Source organism: Pseudochaenichthys georgianus, chromosome 21 (genome assembly GCF_902827115.2).
Source record: "Pseudochaenichthys georgianus chromosome 21, fPseGeo1.2, whole genome shotgun sequence".
Lineage (NCBI taxonomy): Eukaryota > Metazoa > Chordata > Actinopteri > Perciformes > Channichthyidae > Pseudochaenichthys > Pseudochaenichthys georgianus.
The window spans coordinates 27,981,319-28,007,453 of NC_047523.1; the positions used below are offsets into that span (position 1 = coordinate 27,981,319).

A 26,135-nucleotide genomic window follows, 5' to 3' on the forward strand; every position below is an offset into this window, starting at 1 on the left:
AATAACTTTTGGGGGATTTTTAGTGTCTTGGTTACGCTGCTGATTGTTTGACCTAGTTTCCCTGAACGATGGCATTGTGTTTGTTGGGGGGGCAAGAATTTAAGGGGTTGAGGTCAGGTGATCATATGTCACCATAACATGATTTGCTTCTGTAAAACCAGTGCTGTGGTGGTTTTGAAGGCTCACACATGCAATACAACATCATAATTTCCACTGGTGAATGAAGCTGGCAAATATGAACAGTGTTCAGTTAGAGCCCTTTCATCATTCTTGCACTGGCAGAAAATATCCTCCCCTTTTCCTCACATGAACTCTGAACCCTTCATTGCCTTTCTCCCATGGCATGAAATTGAAATCCTGGCATGAGGCAGGGGATGGGGTTGTTTCCCACGTACAGCCATCTTCCTTCTTCACATCCTAAAAATGTAATTGGGTCGAAGAAGACGCAGGAGAGAAGCAACATTGGGAATTATGCGGTGGCTGATGGCTAAGAATACTAACATGCTAGAGAGGATGCTGGGAATCATAATCTTTCATTTGAGTCATAAAGATAAACGGCTTTTTCATCAGATCAATTTGTTGAAGCATTTTACATCTAAACTGGGGGTATCTGGACAGATTGGTTTGATACAAAATAATAGATCTTAACTCCATCTACGAGATGAATAGGCACGCAAATGTGTGTGATCTTAAGTATCTACATTATCACGACAACCAGTAAGCTTTCAGCTATGGCCGTCTGCACAGTACATACCTCAGTGTCTCACCGTCACTGATCTATGTTGGGTAAACATTAATAATGTCTTGGTAATGTGAGGATTTAGCTTAGGAAATTCAAAATGGATAGCTAAAAGAAATGCATAAATCTTTGCAACATTCAGCTTCTGCTACTTCGAGTTTTTGAAGTAAACTTGTGAACTTAACCAAGCCTAAGGCAACCTAGGTCGCTATGTGTTTTGTGTATTCTTTGGACCTGTGTTTTCATGTCGGTCAGGTCTGGTCTGCAGTGGTGGATTAATACTATGAATGAGTGCCTGTCCATCATCAGCCCAGCTATTGTGAGCGTTTTCTTAACCGCATGCTGAAATTAGATATGCATCGTGCATCTGGTAGGAATGTGCATAACTAAACGGTTTCCTGTGAGAAATACTGCTACTGAAAGAAAATCATTTTTGGAGCAGGGCCTGGTGGATTTCCATCACGGGAATGAGGGATTGTTGTTTGAATGTTAATACCGCCACCATGACCTGTTGTAAACACAGATTAAGTACTACATTGCCACCAGCCATTTGCTCTGCATCATCCATGCTGCTTCCATGAAGGACAGACAGCTCAGAGCTACTGGTGAAAGCTGTCACTATTTGCTGTCAGGTTATGTCTGCCACCATTATGCCGCACTGCTTTCGATACGGTGCACAGGTGCTTTGGGAAAAGTGATGCCTTTTTTATAATAAGGCTTGTTTCTATGGTAACAAAGATGGATGTCTCTTTGTGCAGGATCCTCATGTTTGTTTGGTTCAGACAGCAGTGAAGTCGACTCTATCTGCCCGTGTCGCCGTTTGTCAATCCACAGAGAAAGGATGAGGCTAACACAACCTGTGATCTCTTTGTAGGGTTTTTTTTTCTGACAGCCGCATGGAGGTGGATCCTATGACTTTTCAAGCACATACATTATTCCATTGAAGGTTTCCCTTTGATGACAGCGTTCTGACCCTTTCATTAAGCTCTTGAGAGCATCCCATTGACTAAGCAGCAGCAGGGTTGGGACACATCACAGTGCATGATGGGTGTGGCAGCAGTAGTCCTGCTCCTAGCTAGCCGTCACTCCCTCTGTGATGTCCTCCTACAGTCTCAAATAAAGGGTGAAGCCCTCCTGGGAGCCGTTTAGCCTTCAGCGGCTCAACAGCTTCACAGCCCCTCTTCAATGAATTATGAATTTCTCATTGAGATTCAGAGGGCTAATTATAATGTCAGACCCGGCTAGCAGTGTGATATGGGATTATCCTTATCCTGTAGTGCCTTATTTTACTCCAGGTGCTCTGGCTTCACCTTCCCTGCTCTCACATCCTGAAATGTTCTTATCAGCTCGAGTGGCGTGGGGCTGCTCCAAAGAGGCCCATGCTGCTCTCTTTTCCTCCTTATGTTATGTTTCTGCCATGCTCCTGTGGTAATTAAAACAGAAACACTGCATTTCATCCCAGCTCAGTTTTCCGGTCAGTGCTGTAGCTCGGCCTGCAGTGAAGTCTATCCCATGATGCATTTGCTTGACATGCTTGCCCATTAGAATTCCTTGCAGCTGTACCCTTGCAGCTGAGCCAGCCTCCCACTGCTGCCTGCCGGTAATTGAATTTGGGGTCTCTTGGGTTGATAGAGGAGATGTGTGGGAGGGAGAGAGAGAGGATGAATGAACCAAAAGATTGAGTAAGGGACATGAATGTGTTTTGAGAGAGACAAATAGTGCAAGAGAGTGAAATCTCAAACCCCAGCTGCACATGCCTGCTGGATAGATCTTGACCTGACAACACTCTCCCATCTAGCCTCCATAATTAAAATGGGAACTGTTGCATAAGATACCATGGAGAATAGCAAACTAGAATATTTAATCTGTCCTGCTTTTGCTTTCCTCTCCTATAAGGGTGTTTAGGCTCCTTTTTAGATGGGGCATCACAACTTGTATCCATCAGTCTCTATTGATGCACGGAAGCCCAGCAGCAAAAGAATCAAGGCTCTGTCAATGAGGGCCAGTGTGGGAATGCCCCTTGATAGATATCAAAGGATGTGTCCTGGGGGACGTCCACTTTCACACAACCAGTGGGGGTTGGTCTGTTGTGCATTTCAGGGAGCTGGACAGCAGCATAGTATGTAATTGAAAGGGCTTGTAGAATAGCTCACAGGCTGTTGTCAAAGTCATAATGAATTATTCCTGATTTGTGTCCCTGTGAGACACAGAAGTTAAATAAGATGGACAAACATGTTAAGTGCTGACACATCCTCCGTGTTGTTGACACTCTACAGATGTTAATCTTTTTCAGAGTAACAAAATGACACTCTAATTGTGTTGTTTTTACTTTCTGCTGGAGACACAGGTCTTGTGGTTTTAGAGTGACTAGCTTGCTACATTTAATTTAAGTTCATTATTGAGAAATGTTGTCTGTCTGGGTGCTCTCTTACATACTCTCAGTTGACCTTTTAAACGGAAAAACAGCATGGAAGCATTTAGCCTAATACACATGTATTTAGTTAGTGGAATTAAACCTAAATGAGTCATTCAAGTGGAATGTTACATTGCGTCAATTGTGAGCCATGTGTTGTAAATAGTGAAAGTGTATGTATCTAATATGATACAATTAAACAAAACATAAGATTACAACAGCAAAAGGTGGATAAATTGCATGCAATATTAGTAGACAGATTCTAAACACATTGATCTGATCCTCTGAACTAAAGCACAGGGTAGCCATGCTCCTGCACACTGTAGGTAACCATGGAGATCTGTCCCTGGTTAAACATTGAGCCAGCAATGTGCGAGTTAGAGCCTGGGTTGTGCCCAGCGTTGGCTTTCTAACCTCACTTGGTGAGACAAAACCCAGGCTTTTATTCAAACCAAAAACACTCCAGCCAGCACCTCCTAATCTCTGCCTTAAACCTCTTAGTCCCAGAAACACTCATGTTCGCTTCTCATCTATAGTTGATGTGTTGTTAAATAAGTCAGAGTGGGTTGTTCCTGTCTCTGGGAACCCTTCACACAGCACTCAGAGCAAGAGAGAGCAAAGAGTGTTCCTATACCCAGATCTGTGTGTGTGTGTGTGTGTGTGTGTGTGTGTGTGTGTGTGTGTGTGTGTGTGTGTGTGTGTGTGTGTGTGTGTGTGTGTGTGTGTGTGTGTGTGTGTGTGTGTGTGTGTGTGTGTGTGTGTGTGTGTGTGTGTGTGTGTGTGTGTGTGTGTGTGTGTGTGTGTGTGTGTGTGTGTGTGTGTGTGTGTGTGTGTGTGTGTGTGTGTGTGTGTGTGTGTGTGTGTGTGTGTGTGTGTGTGTGTGTGTGTGATCCTTGCTAGTCAGCCTAAAGTCACACTAATTTCATAGAGATGGTTTTGGGTGTGCTTGAACAGGGAGTGGCGTTTACACCCCCATGTATTTTAGCTTCCAAAAACCACGGTTATGGTCGCAGTAATTGCAACATTATTACACGGAGAAATGGAGCAAAACGCAGTGCCTCTAAAAGTAGAGTGAACATTGCAGCATATAATGATTAAAATAAAACGATAATCACTCACTATTTAACCTCAACCGCATGCTTCCCTTCAGATCCAAATGATTATTATTTTTTCTCAAAGATTACCAGTTACAATTTTCCTCATGTTGCCATGGCTACTGGGTTTCTGCTCCGACTTCCAGTGGAGAGGAATTGGTATTCTGTAGTCACTGAGGCCGAAATTCCTGCTGGACCTGGTGGCCTGCAGACATGGAGCAACAGCTGCCTTCACAGAGGCTGGGCCTGCTCTCCGCTCTGTGAGCAGGCTTGTGATTGTGCAGCAAGTTCTCCGGCGACAACTCTAAATGTGAGATTTCACCTCAGGATAGCGTCCACATTTGTCACGCTGTGGAGAACCAGCACTAATGCCCCTGCCACCCGGTGGCTGATGCAGAAAGCTGAAGGTTTAAACTGTGCTGCTTTAAAATGGGCAGTGTAATGCTGCAGTGAAGGTTATGTGTCAATGGGACTTGACTCCTGGACCAAAGCAATCAGGTTTTTGCCTCAGTCTTTCTGAATCTTAACCACCATCTTCTTAATGCACGTCTCCTACCAACGAGCTTATTTCCTTATCAGTAATACAACAGCTCAGTATCACAAACACACTGTCAGTGCCAACCCAAACAGAGGGTAAACACTACAGCAAAACTGAATTGGATTGGATTGATGTCAATTAATAGGTACACTCATGGTCCCAAGAGGATACATCCAACTGTGTGTCCGGATCCCCCGACATTTCCTCTAGCATTATCCAAGAAAAAGATACCAATTAGAAGTCTGTTGGTGTCCATCCAGGGTTGCTAGAGGCACAAATACAGTATTTTTTAAGCATCTAATGACCACCTACTTTGAATTCAATAGGCATCTGACTCTACACCGGTTATAGCAGCCGCATTACGGGTGCTTTATAAAACCGAGAGTGCTTTCTTGGCTGTTGACCTTAATCCTCGTCCACAGGAAGTGCGGTCTTGGTAGGAGGCTTTTGTCTCTACATCTGCTTGGTCTAAGGTCACCTATATTCTGACAGGGAAATCCCAGCACACCCTCACACTGGCCACGTGATAATTAGAGCTTTATTGTAAATACATTTAAATCCTTGAATAGGATTTTTGACTTATTAATGTTCGGCTTCTTTGCATCCTTGGAGAAGTTTGATCGGGAGCTAATGACCAAGTCATTTTAAAGGTACATATTAGACTTTGTTTTGTCGAATTTGACTGATTATAATCTTTCATATTTTTACTAAATCTGGCTTTTTAACCTGTTCAACCCGGAGGCCGGGCTGCGGGTTTTTTTTCTTCACGAAACTGTGTCTCAGGGCTTCTTAACATTTAAAAACCTATTAATGTGTCATTCCCACTTAACGGGAAGAAACTCGGCTAACTGACGATATGAACCATTTTTACCAAAACAAAACACAAGTCTCACAAGAAGCGTCTAAATGAGCCCTGAGTGAAAACATGCTAACACACTTTGCACAGAAATCTAGGTATAATATATACCCTTATTACATATCGGATCTGCACAAACAAGATATCGATTAGCAAGCTGAGATTCCACAGATGAGGGCGATCTGAACTCGCGACAGCGGAAGCAAACACAGACATCACAACACCCCCTGGGGGGCGCAGAGGCATGCCAGGGGGGCGCGAGAGACCAGGAGGAAAAATAGCTATACAAAAAAAAAAAATATTATTTAAATATTATTGATTCGAAAATAATATGATGCAGTACTATTACGTCTGGGTCTCTGTGTTACATTAAAGCTCGGCTGTGTGTGTGTGTGTGTGTGTGTGTGTGTGTGTGTGTGTGTGTGTGTGTGTGTGTGTGTGTGTGTGTGTGTGGAACGAGCCATTTTGTGTGCGCGAGCGAGAGAGAGAGCACACCGGTACCGGAGATCGTTGTTGTTAGCTTCTGGTGCTAGCGAGCTATGCTAACGGATATAAGGAGTTTTTTCAACAACAAAGTGGAGGAGAGTCCTCTCCTGTCAGACTGAGAGACTCAGTGAGCTAAAGGACTCTCTCAGTGTTATCTCAGTGGGTCTCAAACGTTTTCGTCACCATTAATGTAAACAATTATTTCCGAGGCACACGTTTATATGATCATTATAGTTATAAAAAAACAAGAGAATAAATGAAAAACAGGTAAGAAATACTATATGACAGTCAAACAAGAATACAGTTTAAAAGGGGAGTGATTTGTAAAATATCCATAAAGAAAAAGTAAATCTATTTATAGTTCCGTTTCATATGGGTGTTGAGAGAGGTATCCATAGATCTCTTCATTTTGCTCTCAACGTGCACCAGATTGATTTTTTTCTCCAAAGGGGGAGCCTGACAGAAAAAGTTTGAGAACCACTGGGTTAATCCAATGTGTCTGAAATGATTACTGATAATCCATCTTCATATTTATGTCAATAACGGAGTTTTCATATATCGTTGCTATGAGAGCTACCAAGAGTGTATGACAGCTTCCGGTTTTGGGCATTCTGGCTACGCATCACTCATTCACCAATGGGTAATGTTTAGATGGATTTTAGGAACTTCCCCTCGATTCTATTGGCTCTAACGGTTAAAAAGAGGTGTCAATCATCAAAATCGACCGAGGGGGGCCATAGATATGGAAAATGCACCCAAATGAGCCTAGAAGGTTTTTTTGTTGTTATAGTTTGGATTCCTAAAGCTTTTAGTCTACTATCCTATCATTCAAGGGTGGTTTTCACTATATATGTTGTATGGACGGACACCATCATTTATATATGTTTTACTATGACTGGTCAGCTTTCTGTCCCCAGAGTCAGAACTAAACATGGTAAAGCAGCGTTCAGTTATTATGCTCCAAATATCTGGAACAAACTCCCAGAAACCTGCAGGTCCGCTGCAACTCTGACTACTTTTAAATCCAGGCTGAAGACTTTTCTTTTTGTCGCTGCTTTTATTTGAACTATTCATATCTTAAACTGCACTGTAACTTTTATCCATGTACTTTTTCTTGTAATGTTTAATTGAACTATTTATATTTTAGACTGCACTGTAACTTTTATCCATGTATTTTTTTTCTTAATGTTTATTTGATTAGCTTTTCTTTTTTAATGCTTAATGTCTTTCATTTTTTTTTTTGTAAAGCACTTTGAATTGCCTTGCGTTGAAAAGTGCTCTATAAATAAACTTGCCTTGCCTTGCCTTGCCTTGCCTTGCCTTGCCTTGCCTTGCCTTGCCTTGCCTTGCCTTGCCTTGCCTTGCCTTGCCTTGCCTATGTTCAATCTGAACTTACTTTAAAATAAAAAAATTCTATATTGATTCTGACTTTTCTACATCCAACTCACAGGTTTATTATTTCTTTGAGAAAAAAGATTATTAATTTACCCCTTTTTAGAAGTGAAGTTATGGTCATTTGTTCTGGGAATGTCATTTTCGAGCCTGATACCTGAAAAACAGGCTCAGGGCTTAACAGGTTAATGCAGGCTGCCCAATGGTTGCCACAGTTTAACACCTGCGTAGATTCATTTAAACAATGCACCTGGTAATTGTTTTATATGAGGAAGGAGTTTTTTATAAAATGTTTTCCTTTTTGAGATGAGATTTTGCTTTAATTTACAAGGTTTGGATGTTAGGTCACATTGGCTATATCATCAGTAACTGGACTATATCACAGGGCAGAGGGCCTCTGAATTTCCTGCACCGAGGGATAAGTGGTTTAAGGCTAATCTCTAGGGAGGCCGATTGATTGGCCTCTCCAGTAAAGCAGCATGGTCAGCTGTCATTACTTATTACTGGTTTATTACTGAGATTACGGCGAAGGGAAGGTGCATCAAGACGGTAACAATGACCAACACATTCCTCCAGAGCCTGCTTTAGCTCTTCACACAAGCTACCTTAGTATTGTATCACAGTCAATTAACCTGTGGAGGACTGGAGGGAAGTGTAAAGACAACAAGAGGGGGAGAGTGTTGGTGCCACACGTTGTCCCAGGACAGGAGTTTGAGCAGAGTGATGTTTTCTGACAGTAACGGCCCGTCCACACGGCGGCGTGCGTTGAAGATTCACCGCTTCTGCCCATTCACTTTGAATGGAGTAACGTCACACTTTGCCGAACTGCATTGTGGGAGTGTTGCTTCGCTTTGCTGGCGTTGCTCGCTTCAAAAGTTGAGCAATGTTCTACTTTTGAAGCTTCGGCGGAAGCGTCAGCCAATCAAATCATATGCCAGTACAAGCTCTAGCCAATCAAACCGTGTGCTTGTGTGTCCGGGGCGGGAGATTCATGCGATTGGTTGTTGGTCGAGTTTCAGACAAGCTCACCGGCAAGCTTCAACACACGACGCCGTGTGGACGCTGCGTAACCTTTTAGCTGTCACTGTTGCAGTTAAAAACCATTCCTTTGTATTTGTTCAATTAAATGTAAGTGCTCTATTATGTGTCACTTTAACCTGTATTGAACCCAATTCATTCATCAATTGGAGTCCAACTGTGACTTGGAATATAATTAAATCAAAAAAGATTGAAGGACTAATTGAGAGATTTTAAGAAATGAGACTAATCATTAGTTTCAGTTTTAATTAGGAGTGGGTGATATGGATATTATAATCTGTCATGGTGTAGTCTTAAATGCCCCAGAAAATTATTTGATTAATCCACTAGTCAATTGCCTGAGAATTAATTGGCAGCTAATTTGATGATTGATTCGCTCTTTTAGTCGTTTTTCAAGCAGAGATCAAAATGTTATGTTGGATCCAGATAACGTGAGCTGCTTTTATATGTCATAAATGAGTCATTTGAATATCTTATCTTATAAAAGGCCTTTTTTATGATTTAAAGAAAAACATTTATGGGATAGCTATCTCAATAAAAAAAGGTTGGGTAAACCATTTATTTTCCATGGTATATGGATCAAACTCGCCCGTACGTCCCCGAGTTGTCACATTTGCTATTTGTAGTATTTAAGTATCCAACCTCTTCCTTGTTTACATTTTTCAGTTTAATGTAGCTGCTATTTTTTCATCAAAACCTGACAGGATTATTAATGTCTAATTTACAAGCCAGGATCTACACAATAATAATAATAATTATGTTCCTATTAATGCTTAAACACCGCATGTTAATGACATCCCATATTATTTGCGTGCTCTCTGTGTCTTGATCCCTCCAACACACACACACACACACACACACACACACACACACACACACACACACACACACACACACACACACACACACACACACACACACACACACACACACACACACACAGCGCACTAACAAACAGCACATTAGCAGACATCACATTGATTATGTAGATCAGTGGGTCTGCTCCAATATCAGCAAGCTTCTGTTAACACAGGCAGGATGTCACATGGACTTATGTTAATTAACATACACAGGATATTAATGTTTCTGCAAGTATGTCCAATCTGTTTTGTATCTTTGGAGTTGGTATTTGTAAAGTGCAGTATATACGTGACCTATCTTTATCTGTCAGGGTAAATTCCCATATCGCTTATTCACAGCTGTTCCTCTAACTTTTAAACCTGATTTAATTTGAGATTTATGACATAATCTTACAGCAGTGTCCCATTCTTTAATTAGGAAACTAAACATTGCAACAGTTGCCCATGCAAATACAGACGCCCACATTTCTGTTAACTGTTCCATTACTGATTGAAAATGTGGTTCTTAGGGGTGTGGCAGGCTCATAGGAGACGTAAATGATACTGGTGTGTACTGGTTTGGTTTACTGAGAATATAGGAGCCTGAAACTGGAGCCCTGCTATGCTCGTGTTTGGGCTTGGTGGGACTGTGACAGATTGTGGATTGGATGTAACTTTTCAAGCTTGCCGTTTTTCCAGTTTGCAATGCAGAGTGAGAACTACTCCTTGGTAGGGCTGCACGATTTTGGGAAAAAATCTAATTGCGATTTTTCTGACAAATATTGCGATTGCGATTCGATTTGCGATATTTGTTTTTAAGCGACCCAACCGAAGTTTATTGTAAAATGCGGCCATATCTCCGGCTAGGAAGGTTGCATCAACATGCTCCTGTCTCTAGCACCCCCGCAGCCCGAGCTACGAGTGAAAGAACTAAACTTACATGAAACTTCCGTTGGGTAGCTTTAAAGTCAAGCTTCAGTTTAAGATTCACCCTGTAATAGATGTAAAACATGTGATGGAGCATTACTGACCTGACTCGGATGGTTTGTTTCACCAAACCATCTAGGAAAGCTCCATTGGAAGCCATTTGGAAAGGGCAGGCACTTTCAAAACTACTTGGCAGGTGATTGGATCAATCTGTCTATCACCTTCTATCATGGGCCACTTCTGATTGGTTAACAATGGCTGGTACATGTAGAGCACAGCACTTCTGATTGGTGTGGATGACACAAGAAGAACAAAAAAATAAAATGTAAAAAAATATATATATATGTTAAAAAATATCGCAGGCTTTGCGATTTGATAATCGCATCATTTGAAATCGTGATTTCGATTTAAAATCGATTAATCGTTCAGCCCTACTCCTTGGTTCTATAATGTCTCTTTTAATCTCTGTTTTTCCTAATTTTCTTGATTTCTGTGGTCGGTTGTAACTGCCAATCTCAGACAAACCTCATCATGTTGTGTTTATATTCAATCTTTTGGCCCACACTGCTAATGTCAGATGTAATCTTGAACCTGCTCTACTGTCATAACTGTATTATCCACTAGATGATCTATTAATTCAGCTATGTGGTATTTTATAATAAGACCATCTGTCCTGAGGTTGAAGCAAGGCAGGGTCGATGTCTTCTGGCCGTTTAATCAATCAAAATCATTTAAGAATTACCCCGTTGACACGTTTTGTGTTCAGACTATATGAAAGGCTTGTCTTTTTCTTGGCCTGACCTTGCTGGAGTTGTCTCTCCCAGTTACACCTAATTAATCTCTTAATTAATCTATTGATTGCCTTCGCTTTCAGTTACAGTGCTCTACAGTACTCACAGTAGTCTCCTAATTCTGCAGGTAGTGGGTGGTTCCTTTCACACAAGCATGACTAATACACTTTACTTTACAACACATATTTATAAGAAAATAAAAATATGATATGAGCAGCCAACTTTTGTCAGTTTTCCTTTGTTTCTGAGCTCTCCAAATTGTTGCACTTTTAAAAACGTTATTAAGAAACGTAAGGCAAGTATTCTACAGAGTTGCATGTCCTTTAAAAAAAGAAGTCACTGCAGTTTTTAGGTTTGTAGATTAAAAATATATGTTTAGCAAGCTGTTTCAAAAGAAGAATATCCTATCATAACTTATAAACTACATAAAATGAACTAGGAAGTATTCTTTTTTTTGGAGAATATTTGATTTATAAAGTCTTTTCAAGTCATTTTATTCTTGAATATCTTTCTGTGGTAATTCTATAATAGCCGTTTAAAATGTATTATTCAGCTCTTCAGTCTGCTTTTATCTAGCTCAACTAAATGTGGAGTTTCTGCCTAAATGTGAAATGACGTATCCCCCCACCTAAAGTGACAGTAATCCTGGCTCTGGGTAGGGGTGGTGGTGGAGAATAGGCAGCATGGGATCAAAGTTTGGAGCGCCCTGAAAGGGATTCAGACAGATGAAGGAAAAGGAGGCCAATCTTTTTGGTAATTCCAGCAGCCTGGAAACCCCCACTTGCCCTCTGCTTATTTGAATGATTCCCTAAGTTAGGCTCAGGCATGAAAAAATGTTGTGGTGCATGTTTCACATAATACCGTGACTTGATATGTGCAAGCACAGCATATAATGTTTGGTTGAATATCTGTTTCAGCTTGTTTAGCGTCTGCAGTAACGATGCAAACCCTTAACATTTTATCGGTCTTCTGAATGATGGCGCTTTGACTAACAGTGGGAGGTCATCTCACCAACGCACAGAGCCATGTGGGTATTCAGCAGCACAACGTTCTCAACAGGACGCTTAATTATTTGTATGCAAAATCAATATGTTACTAGCAGCCCATACAGGCGGGCGAAGTGGGGAGAAATGTCCAAGAGAGAATGAAGAGGAGGAGGTGGAGGAGGTGGCTGTAGAGGCAGGGGACATTTTTTTCATGGTTGTCCTCTCGGGGCCTGAAGGCTCGCGTACTGTGACAAAATTATTCTGACAGCAGTGGCAGCCCAATCATCACTTTTCCTTTTATTGTATTGTTGTTGATATTTTCCTTGGAATATATAAGAAACAAATGAGGGAGAATCCTTGATACTTAAATAATTAAATGACTTCTTGTCAATCTAACACTGCTTAAGATATTCTAGTATAGAGCTAGATTAAAAGGATTCATGTTTTAGTTGTGTTCTAATTATACTAAGGCTGTCCTAATTATGAACACACCACTGCGAACATATGCGTGGTCACACGTCCATATGTGCTGTGACGGTATGCAGGTAATTTAACAGGATTGCCTCCCTCCACTGTTCTCACTTTGGCAGCTCCTCTCTGTAGCCGAGTCACCCTGGGAACCTCTGCTGAACATGACCTGAATCACAATGAGCTTCAGCTGCCATTGACCTCCCTGTCCTACCCTGTCCTTACAGCGCACTGTATACATCTGCTCATGCGGATACACAGTTTTCACCACAGCACGTGCAAAGATACCTACATGTGATTAATTAAATGGCTGTTTTTATTTTACCTTATGGTGACTGAACCCATGGGAGTATGGGACGGGCAGTCAGTGCAGTCTCCACATGTGTTTTCAATAACGGCATAAGGAGGATTTAGTGTGGGAATGTATCTGCCTGCTGCTGTGCGCAGTTCTGTAATCTCAGCCCGACCCCTGAGCAGCACTTTCAGAAGAACCATGATTCTGGTTTTGAATATAAAGGCAAAGTTTTAAATAGTAAAAAAGGTCACCAGAAGTCGGTTTGAGAATGGGTTAAGACATGAAACATCTACAACTTTATTTTGTATAAGCCTTTTACTGTCTTCAGGTGAGCACTGTAGATAGTTTCAGTCCAAAGTTGACCTTTTCCCGACTTATCCATCTACCTATTCCCTTTCAATCACACAGTCTCTTTCATCTCGATCAGCTTCCTGTGATGATGCTGAATGTCACAGCTGGAAATCTCCTGCCGTGAGATGTCATCTCCTTTGTATATTTTAAGGTATAACTGAACCAGCAGGGGCCACTGAACCAGCATGGCCCAAGACAAGATGAAATGGAATAAAAGGTTGAAATCCCTGCTGGTATCTGGTCCAACAATGGCTGACCACTTGGCTTGGAAAATATCATCAACTCCTCCTTTTATTGTGCTCCAAACACCATGAATCCCATATTCCCATATGCCTTTTGTTCTGTCCATCTATCTGGAGCCTGAAGGCATTGGCAGTCTGTTTACCACCCACCCACCCACCCTACCCCCCCCAGGAGGATTTGGGGAGCACTGCCCGGCTTGGCTTATTTCAAGTCAAGTGGACCTTACCAAGAACTCCTGGAGGGGAACCGTAAAGCAAACACAAAGCTACTTTACACCTGACCTGTATGTGTTTTGTTTATGCTGACAGGAGCTTACTAACAAGAGGTGGGGGTTGGGGGGTTGGGTGGGTGGTGTACCCTGGTCTACCCTGTAGCGAAAACCCAAGTGGACATGTGTGTAGACATCGCTGTCATCTTAATTTAGCCTTTCTTCTGTCAGTGGGAGCATGTGGAGGTCAGTGTAGCAATGCATGCATGCTAGCTCTCACACACATGTTAACAGTGGTAGCATCCTTCGAGCCTGCGTTTCCAAACCAATAAACCCAGACGGACAGGCCCGAGTCTGAGACCGCTGAATCAGGATGCGTCGCCTCACTCTGCAATTGGCTGCTCGTGTGTAAACCAGCTCCAGTGCTTTTATAGATAGAGGTCATAAAAAGGGAGATTGGTGTCCTTTTCTTGGCAGGGCAGAGGAAGAAAGACATGTCAGCTGCTGAGCATTATGTTTCTTTAGGACTATAACCTTTCTGCTGGGGGAGGGACAGCGTGGCATGTATGGAGAAGAATAAACAATAATGCGTCATCTGCACATCATGTACGTGTCAAGTCACAGCTTCTGTTGTCACAGAGGGATTTATGTATGCCAGGATCAGATGGAGAAATCGCAGTTGCTCTTATACTCGTACGTAAAAAAAACATATTGGTTTAAAAAAGTAGAATGACAGAGTACGGTAAATATATTTTGGCTTTAAATCTCAAGTATTACTTTAATTACCTCAAACACATTTGATTAACCACTAGTTCAAGTAAGTAAGATGATTAAAATGTGTATGACGATGTTGGTAAGTTGGATGGTCTGAAATGTGGTCTAGTCTAAAATATTGAAAAACCAGCAGATGGATTGCCATGAAATTTGGTTTGGAAAAAAAACAGTTATCACACATTTCAAGTGCATGCAAAAACTAGGGGTACATTGTATTTAGTGTTAATATAAGCATGCTAAACTACCATCATTATAGAACATATACCTGATAAACATAGCTTTTAACATTGTAATGTTGAGCCTGTTAGCTCACTGACATTCGCATATATCTAAAAAGCAGTGTCTCTGGCCTGGCTGTAAACCCTTAGTATTGTGAGAACATTTGGCCGTTGCATTTTGCAGCCATTACCAGCTATCAATAAAGTGTTCTATTGTCCTTGAACAGACATTGTTGCCTACACAGATGGAGATCGAGATAAAGTGCCAAGATGCTGTTATACGAGGCGAATAAGCTGTTTTAACCTTTTTAATGTTTGTAATCTAATTGTTCAGAAAGCACTCGTGGGGCGGCTGTTGCAGATGGGCATAGGCTATAAACTATAGATACATACACAAATAAATAAATAAATAAAAGAGACGTTTTTATTGCACCTGTGCTTTTCCTTTTAGAAGAAGTCTAAAGTCACATCTGCTGGGATTTAGTAGGGATGATAAGATCCCTTGATAAACCACTATCCACATACTTCTGTAAGAATGTGTTTTTTTGCTGTGTTTTGACCAGAGTGCATTTGTGTAAGACATTGATTAAACACCAAGTGTCATCATTACATTGTTGCAATTAGACTTTAGAGTGAGGTCTGTGCTACATGGTTTCCTCTGACTGTCTGCGTCACGACGGCAGTCAATCTGTGCGCCTTGTGCTTCATTAACGACAGTGGCCTTATTGTGTTGTTGCGGCAGTGTCACAGCTGCATTTAATCAAGCTCTGGCTGCCGCTAATCAGCCTCTGCCTTACCCATCTCCGCGTGGCCCCTGGTCATTTCACACTGACAGCTGAATTATAGGGCTGGATATGAGAGTGCCACAGTAAGAGAGACACACTCTCACACAGCTTTTACTGTATTCAGATCTGCTGTTCTGATTCCTGCAGCCTCCACAGTGCACATTTGTTCAATGCAGAAGACATGACTCACAGAATTCATGTAAAGGTTGTTTTGCCTCTTAGGAAACACCCGCTGTATGGGAAGGGTGTATTTTGGCTGATGGCTTTTTCTCTCAAGCCTCCTTCTGGCCTCTCTTCATCACCATATCTAAACAGCTGGTGCTCCATGGTGGGATGCCCTCTGCGCTGCAGGAATCAGCACAGAGAGAGAAAGTGGTGCTTCACACAGGAAGGACCGACTCTGGGAGGATTGGTGACGGCGGGAGTCTTGTTTTAAGGAAAGATGATGGATTTGGTTGTGGAAGTGTAACCCTCCCTCTAAGCTGGTAGAGCTTCAGTTTTTATTCTCTAAGCATTAACAGGAACACAGAGAGAGTCATTTCTTAGAGACACCACATAGATTTACAGCAACACAGTTGTCTGAAGGGAATTCTTGTAGCTTATGACTAGCTTTTGTCCAAAAAGTAGAGGAGAAAGTGATTTAAAGAAACTCAGACGCAGCCCTGGATCATTATCCGGGCCAGTAGGGACTGCTACTATAGACACATTCTGTAGCTGTGATACGCTCCACACTGGTGCAACCAGGCAGTCACGAGGAAGCAGCCATGCAGAAATGCTCTTGTTGTGTGCCTCACAGAGCTCTGTGTCTCTCCCTGGGGCTTCTGTAACGGCGGCCATGTTTCAGTGGAAATCCCTGACATGAATTTGACCTTCCATGGGAAAGTTCTCGCTCCGAAGTTGTGTTGGCGTTTTGAGGTTTTCATGTTGTCGCTTTGCAAGAGGGTGGCTTAGTCAGTCTTCAAAGTGAGTATGTGTGCTCTGTGTGGGGTGAGTGAGGACAGAGGTGGTCAGGGAGACTTTTTAATCCCACCCTGATAATGTATCAGCCTCAAAGGCTTCTGGTCCATCATCAGTGACAGCAATGACACTGAAAACTCAGATCAAAGACAGGTTCCAACTCCCTCCAGCTGCAGGAGCTTGTTGTGGCCTACTGTGCTGTTGTGTGCCAGGATAGGAGAAGGGAGGGAGGACAGCAGAGGAATTTAAACACGCAGTTGCCATCTTTTTCACTGACAATGACTTTCACAGGCTTTGACGGGACTAAAGAGCAGTTTGTTTTTCGCTGCTCTTCTGTGTAAAACTCTGATAAGAATATAAAATGTCACTCACTAGTTTTGATATTGCTGAGACAAGACGTTTTCTAAGCAGAATGTGTTGTTCTTCCTGTCCACAGCAAAAAGCCTCAGGCAAGGTGCTGTTTGACCTGGTGTGCTCCCACATGAACCTCGTCGAGGGCGACTACTTTGGTCTGGAGTTTCAGAATCATCAAAAGATGATGGTGAGTGAGGATAAAAAATGCAGCCTATTTTTATACATCTCAGAATAAGTGTTGCTTATAACAAGTTACTTAGTGATGTTTTTATTATCTTTTTCCTTTCCCCCACAGGTTTGGTTAGACCATATCAAACCCATTATGAAGCAGCTCAGACGTAAGTGTTTCTAAATGGTTTACACAGTTTTTATCAAGGCATCTTTCTTGTTGGTTGTTTAACTGTTATTTGTAGAAAATAGCCGGCAAATCAGTTAACGACAACTTAACAGTATGGTCTATGCGGAATCTATTTTGTGTTCTATGTAACCAAGAAAAGTCAAATGGGAGACCCACACAGTTTTGTAGCTCAAAACAACCAAGAAAAACATACATTTATGAAGGGCATAATGTTTTTGGTTTCGAGTAGTTTTAAAAAGGTTTTGATTTCACTTTAATATTTAATATTTTTTGAATGATGACTGCATTAGTTGTATCCAGCCACTGAGTGTATTTTGTATTCATTAATCTTATCTATCCCACTCAGGGCCGAAGCACACGACCCTGATGTTTGCTGTGAAGTTCTTTCCTCCGGACCATGCCCAGCTTCTGGAGGAGCTAACTAGGTGAGCTCCTTTTCCACACAACTAAACTCCTTTTATCTCTGCCTCATGTATGTCTTCCAGTTGTAATACAAATGTGCATTTATTAAAATGTTGTCACTGTTGAAGACTTCTGCTGTGACTGAAAGTGATTGTTGGAGCATAAATGAATCACAAATGAAAAATGTGCTCCAGTTTCCCAGAAGATTTATTCCCCCCTCAGCTTTGCACTTGTGTCATGGCTGCCATGTTCTGATTTAGCCCTCTGGAGATTAGCGTGGAGCTAATGATTTTCTGGTTCCTCTTTCCTTGTCGTGGAGCCAGCATGTTTTAACATGTGTATATAATAGGCGTACTGACACTCCTGTGGATGTACTATTAATGCCTAACCTTGTATTGAAAAGCTTACTTTAGATATATACTTAGTTTTTCCTGCCAAAGGGAGGCTTCCATCATCATGAGGTCAGGGAGCAGAACTATGCATTCACCATAAACATTTCATCAGGTCCATTGATGAAATTACTTTACTCTACTCTGACTTATAGTTATGCACTACTCCATTCAATTGTATTTTAAATGATCACTTAAAGGTGGGGTAGGTAAGTTTGAGAAACCGGCTCGAGATATACTTTTTGTTATATTCCATGGAATGCTCTTAACATCCCGATAGCAATGAATATCTTAAGTGCTTTGACAAAAAATCCATTAAAAAACGTCATCTGTGGAAGCCGTAGTACTGTAAAAAGCACAACCAATCATTTTAGCCGGCCCGGCTTAAGTAACTGGATGGCCTACCTGCCTGTCAGCCTTCCATCTGTGCACAAACTTATCTCGTGCCCTCATTGGTCATGTGCGCGTTCGTGTGTGTTGGAGGAGGGGCTCTGTAAGGAGGTGGCAGATTTTTTACGGCTGTGTATTTTCTAATTCTAGCGCACTCGAGCTGGTTTCTCCAAAATTACCTACCCCACCTTTAATAATCATTGTTCAAAGTTATTACTATACCCTTTATTAGGACGAAATTGGTTCCTGCTCTGGCTTACATCCAAGAGAAGCTGCACCGTAATACCAGGCAGTCAGTCAATTCGATTAATGACCTCACTTAACTTATTATTATTACTGAATCAAATTGCGCACCTTTGCCAACTTCCTTTAGACGTCTTGTGTGAAATTAACAGAGCCAGGAGGGTACATTTTACTTTTTCAGATATTTTGTTACAGCAGCTCCCTAGGATCTCCTGTTTAAATTCAGCAGTACTTGGTGTTTCTAATTAAGTTTCATTTGATCGTGCTGGAAACCATCACCATTTCTTCACCATTTCTTTCTATTGAAACGGCTGTTTGTGTTTGTGTCCAGATACCTGTTTGCCCTCCAGATCAAGCAGGATATTTCCTGTGGACGTCTGACCAGCAACGACACCAGCTCTGCTCTAATGGTATCCCATATCATCCAGTGTGAGTTCCCCATGGCTGTTTCTTAATTTAGCTCCAGAGACCAAAGAGTCGACTAATCAGATCTTTGATGACACATTATGCTTCTTCTTTTTTTCCACACAGAGCTTATCATCAAACATTGTCATATAGCACATTGCGCACCATTACAAATTGATTATCTGTGTTGCTATGGATACCTTTGAGTCGGAGGCTTGAAAATAATCTTGCAAGACTGCTTCAGAACAAACTCGCACATAAATACCGAGCATTTTCCTAACCTGATATCTCTGTTTCCAAAAAGGGATCAAAGACAACATACATGTTGACGTGGTTCTGTTTGTGCCTATATATGTAGATGTATAGCCAAAAGTGTATTTTTACCACAATTATGTTTTACAAGGACATTTATTTTGGTGTTTATCCCAGTAGAGTTCCGAGACTTGGAGAATCTGTGCCATTTAGGCTATTCTGAAGGCATTTCATGTTATTTTTCTCTTAAATGAATCACCTAACTTTATTTAGTAACATATATTGCTTCATTAAAATATGTTTCCTTTCTGCTCTCTTAATTTTCAGCTGAGATTGGGGACTTTGAGGAGAGCCAGTGCCGATCCCACCTCCTCAACAACAACTACATCCAAGATCAAATGCCCCTGATCGACAAGATAATGGAGTTTCATTCCAAAAATATGTGAGTTTCTTTGATCCACTCTTACTTTCTTAAGCCCTGCTCAAAATGTCACTTAAACCATGGCTGAATGAACGACCATCATTTCTCTTCACCCATGAACAGGATCAATTGTTGCAGAGCCTGTGCATGTCCCACGGGCAAGTTTTATTATGGTGACACGCTCAGGAAGTCAAACACAGAATGAATGAGTTATTTTAGTCTAATGCAGGAGTTTGTGTCAAGTTAAGCGTCAGCCTTAAAGGGGACCTATCATGCAAAATGCACTTTTTGATGTCTTTTATATATAAATATGTGTCCCCGGTGTGTCGGGGAACTCACGCAGCGTCAGAAAATAAAACCCTTTCTCTTTTCCTCCGTACCCAAATCTTTTAAAAACGGGGGTACAACGAGCGGATACAGATTTGCTGCCGATATGACATCAAATCGGCGGCGGACCCACAGAAAATTGCTATCAGAAACAATGCCTGATGTGTTTTGGACGTAATATCGTGTTTGTTTACATTGGCAAGCCTCGCTAACACTCAGAGCTAACCTGTACTGTAGAGCACATGTGTTTTTAAAAAGCAGGAAATAAAAAAGGAACTCACCTTGTGATAAACCCGCAAGAGAAAAAGCATTTGAGCTCCATACTGTTTCAGAAATAATTCTTGATGTGGTTTAGAACAGGATGGCATTTTATCACAGCAGAATTTAACTTTATCTCCGGTAGAATTCTGATCAGGCATTAGCTCCGCCACCTCTTTTTCTTTTTCAAGCTAAGGGCCCAAAATCCGCGTTTCTCTAAAAGGGCTGCAAAAGAGGGGTATGAGCAGTATGAGGGATGGCTACAATGGGTGATCTGTTTGGTATTTTAAGCAAAAAACTTCACAGACATGTTTTGTATAGGTATGGCCCTACAATATATTTTTCCAATATAGCATAATAGGTCCACTTTAAGTTTAAGAGTGGTATGCTGCTGAGAGTATGTTGCTAGAAACTTTCCAGATTTCCTCCTACCATCCTGCCTCAAATGTCCTCATCAGGGCATATATTTGAATCCAAGCTTTGCCAAACCTTGTCTCACCTCTACGTTACATGGGGGCATGCCAGGGGTGAACACACAGTGGGTGGCTGCTACATGAAAGGAGCTCCATTAGATTTGACTGTTCTCTCTGACTTGCCCTTTTTCCAACCAGGGCTCTTCTTAGTTGATAACTGTAACTGCGGTTCTTCTCACTGTGTGCCAGGCTGAGTTAAATCTCTCATTAAGTAACACACAGGAAACAGGAAGAATTTAGAAATCAACCTTTCATCATTACTCCAAAAACTCTGATAAACATTAGAAACCTCGATTCCACCCAGACTTGCTATTTTCACCTCAATTAGTGAGAAACACACCAGGAAGATAAGCCAGGATTTCATTTATTTGTCCCAAAAAATGTGAGGAAAGGATAATGAATGCTACAGTTTGTACTCCGTAAGACATATTACAAGCTCTTTTAATGTTGTTGTGTCTCTAGTCACCCACTGACTTTTGTACAATACCAATATATGGATTTACAGATAAGGTCACTTTTATTCAGTATATTTTTCTTAATGTCAACAATTCTCATGAAACAACTAAAGCCAATAATGAGCTTGTCTAACATTCAATACTTCCTGACTTCCCTGCCCTTTCTGTGGCTCTCAACCACCAATTATTCTTACATGTAAACCTTTAAAAGCCCAGTAAAAATATATGGTTTATGACACAGCTGCAGTGCATTTGTTGAGGACTATTTTCAGCTGCATATAAATAAATGTGGTGCTCAAGGGGGTATTAACAGCAGCAGGATGATGTATTTAGAATAAGTTTAAATAAACTACCGTGCCCTTGTTCATTTGAATGGAGAAACATCACACCCAATGTAGCAGTCAGGCTGAATTGTGTTTCCAACCCTTTTCAGACAACATTTGAACTGGTTTCTGTGGTGTTTTGTGTTTCCAGAGGTCAAACACCAGCAGTATCAGACTACCAGTTACTGGAAGTGGCCCGCAGGTTGGAGATGTACGGGATTCGTCTCCATCCTGCCAAGGACCGAGAGGGCACGAGGCTAAGCCTGTCGGTGGCGCACACCGGTGTCCTGGTCCTTCAGGTCAGTCACACGTTTGTAGATCAACTCGTCTGGTGTTTAATGAAGGTTAGCGTGATAAGTTGTCTCCATGGTACAGATGTTAAAAAACCTGGGGATAGAGCTGTAATGATTTGTCAAATAATTAATTAATCGATCGATGACGACTATTTTGATAATCGATCATTGATAATGTCCTGCTTATATCTGTTTTGCATAATATCAAACCGACTACATTTGGGATCTGGATTGATAGACATTAAATACATCATCATGAAATCTGAGAAACTGAGATTTAAAAAATGTTAACCATCAAAAATGCAATATAACTGCTTGTTGCAGCTTTACATAAGTTATTTGTGCTTACCTATAAAGATAAGGTTGGTTGTGAAAGTGTATTACATTATCATTTTTAAATGTTGAGTTATAAAAGTTATTTTTCATCCCTGCAGGGACACACCAAGATTAACGCCTTCAACTGGTCTAAAGTGCGTAAACTGAGCTTCAAGAGGAAGCGTTTCCTCATCAAGTTGAGGCCGGATCTAAATGTAAGTGAAGTCTCTGAATCTCATTGTGGAAAATATAAAAACCCATCAGTGTTTGGTGATTTAAGTTATCTGTGTATGCCTTCCCCAGAGTTCATATCAGGACACTCTGGAGTTTATGATGGGCAGCAGGGACTGCTGTAAAGTCTTCTGGAAGATCTGTGTCGAATACCACGCCTTCTTCCGCCTCTTTGAAGAACCAAAGCCCAAACCCAAGCCTGTGCTTTTCACCCGGGGCTCTTCCTTCAGATTCAGGTGAGATTTTATTCCAAAGCTGCTCTTTGACTATCAGAGCTGCAGACACACAGCAGTGTCTCCCCATCACTTAACAGTCTACTACAGAGAGCTCATTATCTTCCCTCCTGTACCTGTCTCTGCAGCGGCCGCACTCAGAAGCAGGTGATTGATTATGTGAGGGAGTCTGAGTTTAAGAAAATCCCGTTTGAAAGGTAAAGGCTACAGACATTTTTGACACATTTGGTGTAGGCGATGATGATGATGATGTGTGTGTTTAACACTGACCTTCAACATCCTGTCTGCCAGAAAACACAGTCGGGTCCAACAAAACATCCGCCTTTCGCCGCTGCCTTCGCCACGCCACCATGAAGGGCTAACAGAAGTGAGTGTCTCCGTTTTCAGTGCATCTGTACCACACATTTATCAGCATGTCACCTTATGAATCTCAGTATGGTCGTTATATTTGCCCTACATTTACACAACCAAGGCCTCAATGGTACCCTGGCAACCTTTTTTTTTTTACTAACAATCAATATTAAACTTGCATCCTGTATGTAGTATTTTGTCATCTGAAAAGAACTTGAAGCACAGAAATCTAACTTGCTCATTTAAACCGCACCACATGGCCCCACAGGTGGTCAACCACAAAACACCAGCTTTAAGTTACTATAAATAATCAAATCAAACATAGTCATGATTTAATGTTGTTCCTGTTTCTCCCTCTGTCAGAGTGGTGCTCCCAGGGACAGAGTAGACTCTCCTTCTCGAAGTCACTGGAAGGAGTCGGCGTTGGTGAGTGCAGAAGACCCCTCCGCTCTGAGGACCACGAGGGCCAGCCCGTCGCTCCAGAGAAACGGCCACGAGGACCGAGCAGGGTCCGTGTCCAGGACCGAGGAAAGAAGAGGCTCGTCACGACAGGCCCACCAAGATCATCCGAATACAGGTCCAGCAACTCGGGGTGCGAAAAGCCCCCTCCCCTTCTTTGACTGCGCTGATGTAGATAGTGAATATAACCAGACTGTAAGGTTGAATCACAGCCATAGGGAGCCGCCCATGGTCCTGCATGGGCCCGGCTCTGGGAGCATGAACGGGCCTCTGCAGGTCCAACAGGAGCACTTTTCTGGTGGGTTGCAGTACGGGGAGGCCCCTTCCTCTTCTAAGCAATCCCTCAACATGCATGCAACTTCCACACACCAAAAGTTTGAGCAAAGTCCTCTCCATATGGCTGATCTTAGTGGCCATAATACCGAGAGGTACAGCAGCAGAGCTCTCACATCCCCCAGTTTGGGTTCAAGGAGTCCCGCCATGGACAATCATCACCCCCTCGATTACTCCGAGCAGAATGGCTACAGCGCCACTCCACCTCACTTCGAAGAGGGTATACATTCCTCCGCTTCAGGCCACTATCCTCGCTTACAAAAAAAGCGCCACAAAATACGCCAGCAGTCTGAGGCAGACCCGGGAACGTCCTCCCAGGGGAATGAATTAATTCCCTCTCTTTCTCGGGCCGAACGTATGGCTGCTCTTGAGCGACGCATGGTGGCCAATGGCCTCACGGTAGCTAGCAGGTCCAGAGCCATTCCGGGGAGGAAACCCCTAAGGCATGCTGGGACACATGTGGGAGCGGTCCAAATGAACGACTGCTCCTCCACCAGCGGGTCAGAGTCCAGTGAGTCTGAGGTGGAGACCAGCAGGGGGCGCTGCAGCAGCCCCCTGATGGTCGGTAACCCAGTGGGGGCTAACTCCACGTCCCCTCTGCCCAGGAACAAGTATTCCTTTGGTAGCCTCCAGCTGGATGACGAGGCAGATGAGGACGAATACCAAGCGCTCAGTGATGAGGATGGCGGACAGTTTTTTAGCTGTTAGTGCACAGAGAGATCTCGACAGGAGGGTTTAGTTTGGATCTATAGAGTAAGAAAACCTGGGTTCAATGGGGGACGGATGTTCACAGTAGTCTTTTAACGCACAGATACGAGAAGCACTTTTCGAGCAAAGCATCAGTCTCTCTTTTATAAAGTGGAGCTTCCCTTTTGCGAGAGATGATGGAGTGAGGAATCAGGATAGGGGTTTTCTTGTTTGTTACATAGTGGCGGATATCTGTCAGCCTCACAGTTCTTTGATCTTATCAGCACGTTGCTTCAGGGATAACATGTGCCATGTTAGAACACCAAATAGCTACTAATCAAAAAGTACAGAGAATTTGTGACTCAGCTCATGTCTGGTTTAAACTTGAGTGATCAGAAGACTATTCATTATTACTGTTGCACTTTACTCACATACTTTGCACGCGCTTGGATGTTAAAAAGGAGGCAACCGCAGTCAGTCATTTAATTTCTATGTCTCCAATGCCTTACAACTTTCCATAGGGAAATACATATCATTTCTTTATTGTCCGTAGATATTTATGTTGGAGAATGGAGATAGTAACATCTTGTACAGTTTTGTGCATTACACACTTTGTACTCAATACATGTCTACTGTGGAGTCCTAAAAGCCTGTGGATGGATAATTGTGGCGCTAATTGTTGACTTTGTAGAGAATAATCCTGCTGTCTTGTTTGATTTATTGACATTCTTGATGCTGCATCTGGCTTGTGATTGTTGTGAGAGTAGTCTGAATTATTTGCTGTTCGAGTGCATACTAATTTATACAGTATGCTGCGCAAACACCAATTTGTACTCCTCATTTGTATCCATTGCCATTGACAAACAGAAACATCATGTGTTATTCACCGAGGAGGCAGGAATCTGAAAGGAATTCACCAAAAGGCGTACATAGAAGCTTACAATAGTGTTGTGAATATTGTCTCATAAGGTGGCTTGGTCAGGCTGAGGTATTGCTGACAGCTTACGGCTCTTACTCACTATTGACATCCCCCCTGCTTTTGACTCACACTTGAATATCTCTGGGTGTAATTTGATATCAAGCTGAGCCCTCCAACAGCTATGGTGTCCACTATCAATTTACTCGTTTCCAAAGAGTGCAAAGTTCTCAATCTTCATTACAAAACCGCACAGCACTTTCGTTTTTTTCATCACTTTTCCATATTTAATTTGCACTTCTGCCCTATTTGTGTTTCTGACCAAGTGTTTCCACATTTCTTTTCTGTCTTTGTCCAATGTAAGCACTTGTCTGTCAGCATGAAACTGTCATTTCATTTCTGTTAAGTTTTTTTTTCAGCTGCATGTCAACTTGTTTTGTCACTCACTTCTGTCTGCGTTGTGGAAAGAGGGGAGATTACCAGTATCTGGGTTGCCTGCTCTGCAATGATCCAGCTCACGGATAATTCTTCCAGAGCAGATATAACTACAGGTTGAGCATGACAGGAGCTTGGAAATATGCAGGGGAATAGAGGAAGGCTTATCGTGCTCTGTATGTGTGTACACATGTGTGAAAGGCAGTATAAGGGTAACAGCATTAAAGCACTCGGAGTCTCTCGGCTCATCCATCACTGTCTTTGTGCTCCCAAGCCATTTTTAGCATTGACGTCAAGCAGCATAGTATCTTGTGGTTTTATTTCTATTGGTCAATATCTATTCTCTATTTTCCTTTTCCCAATTGACCACATCACTATTTTCTGTCTGCCTCTCCACTTTCATCTATTAATTAAATGCAACAACAAAATGCTCT

General features: G+C 42.1%; 1 protein-coding gene across 5 annotated transcripts in view; it reads left to right on the top strand.

Annotated features, from left to right (window-relative positions):
• LOC117466902 (FERM, ARHGEF and pleckstrin domain-containing protein 1) overlaps window positions 1-26,135 on the top strand; it is a 59,725-nt gene that overhangs the window by 20,281 nt on the left and 13,309 nt on the right. For 2 of the 5 annotated variants that reach the window (XM_034110401.1, XM_071207055.1), the window contains exons 3-13: window positions 16,835-16,939; window positions 17,048-17,090; window positions 17,457-17,535; window positions 18,866-18,963; window positions 19,519-19,633; window positions 21,600-21,747; window positions 22,176-22,271; window positions 22,360-22,523; window positions 22,649-22,717; window positions 22,812-22,887; window positions 23,235-23,463. In XM_034110401.1, coding sequence (XP_033966292.1) covers window positions 16,835-16,939; window positions 17,048-17,090; window positions 17,457-17,535; window positions 18,866-18,963; window positions 19,519-19,633; window positions 21,600-21,747; window positions 22,176-22,271; window positions 22,360-22,523; window positions 22,649-22,717; window positions 22,812-22,887; window positions 23,235-23,463 — 1,222 coding nt within the window. Of the gene's footprint in view, window positions 1-10,041; window positions 10,125-16,834; window positions 16,940-17,047; window positions 17,091-17,456; window positions 17,536-18,865; window positions 18,964-19,518; window positions 19,634-21,599; window positions 21,748-22,175; window positions 22,272-22,359; window positions 22,524-22,648; window positions 22,718-22,811; window positions 22,888-23,234; window positions 23,464-26,135 lie in introns of those variants that run through there. The other 3 variants (XM_034110402.1, XM_034110403.1, XM_034110404.1) reach the window with 2 other exon arrangements.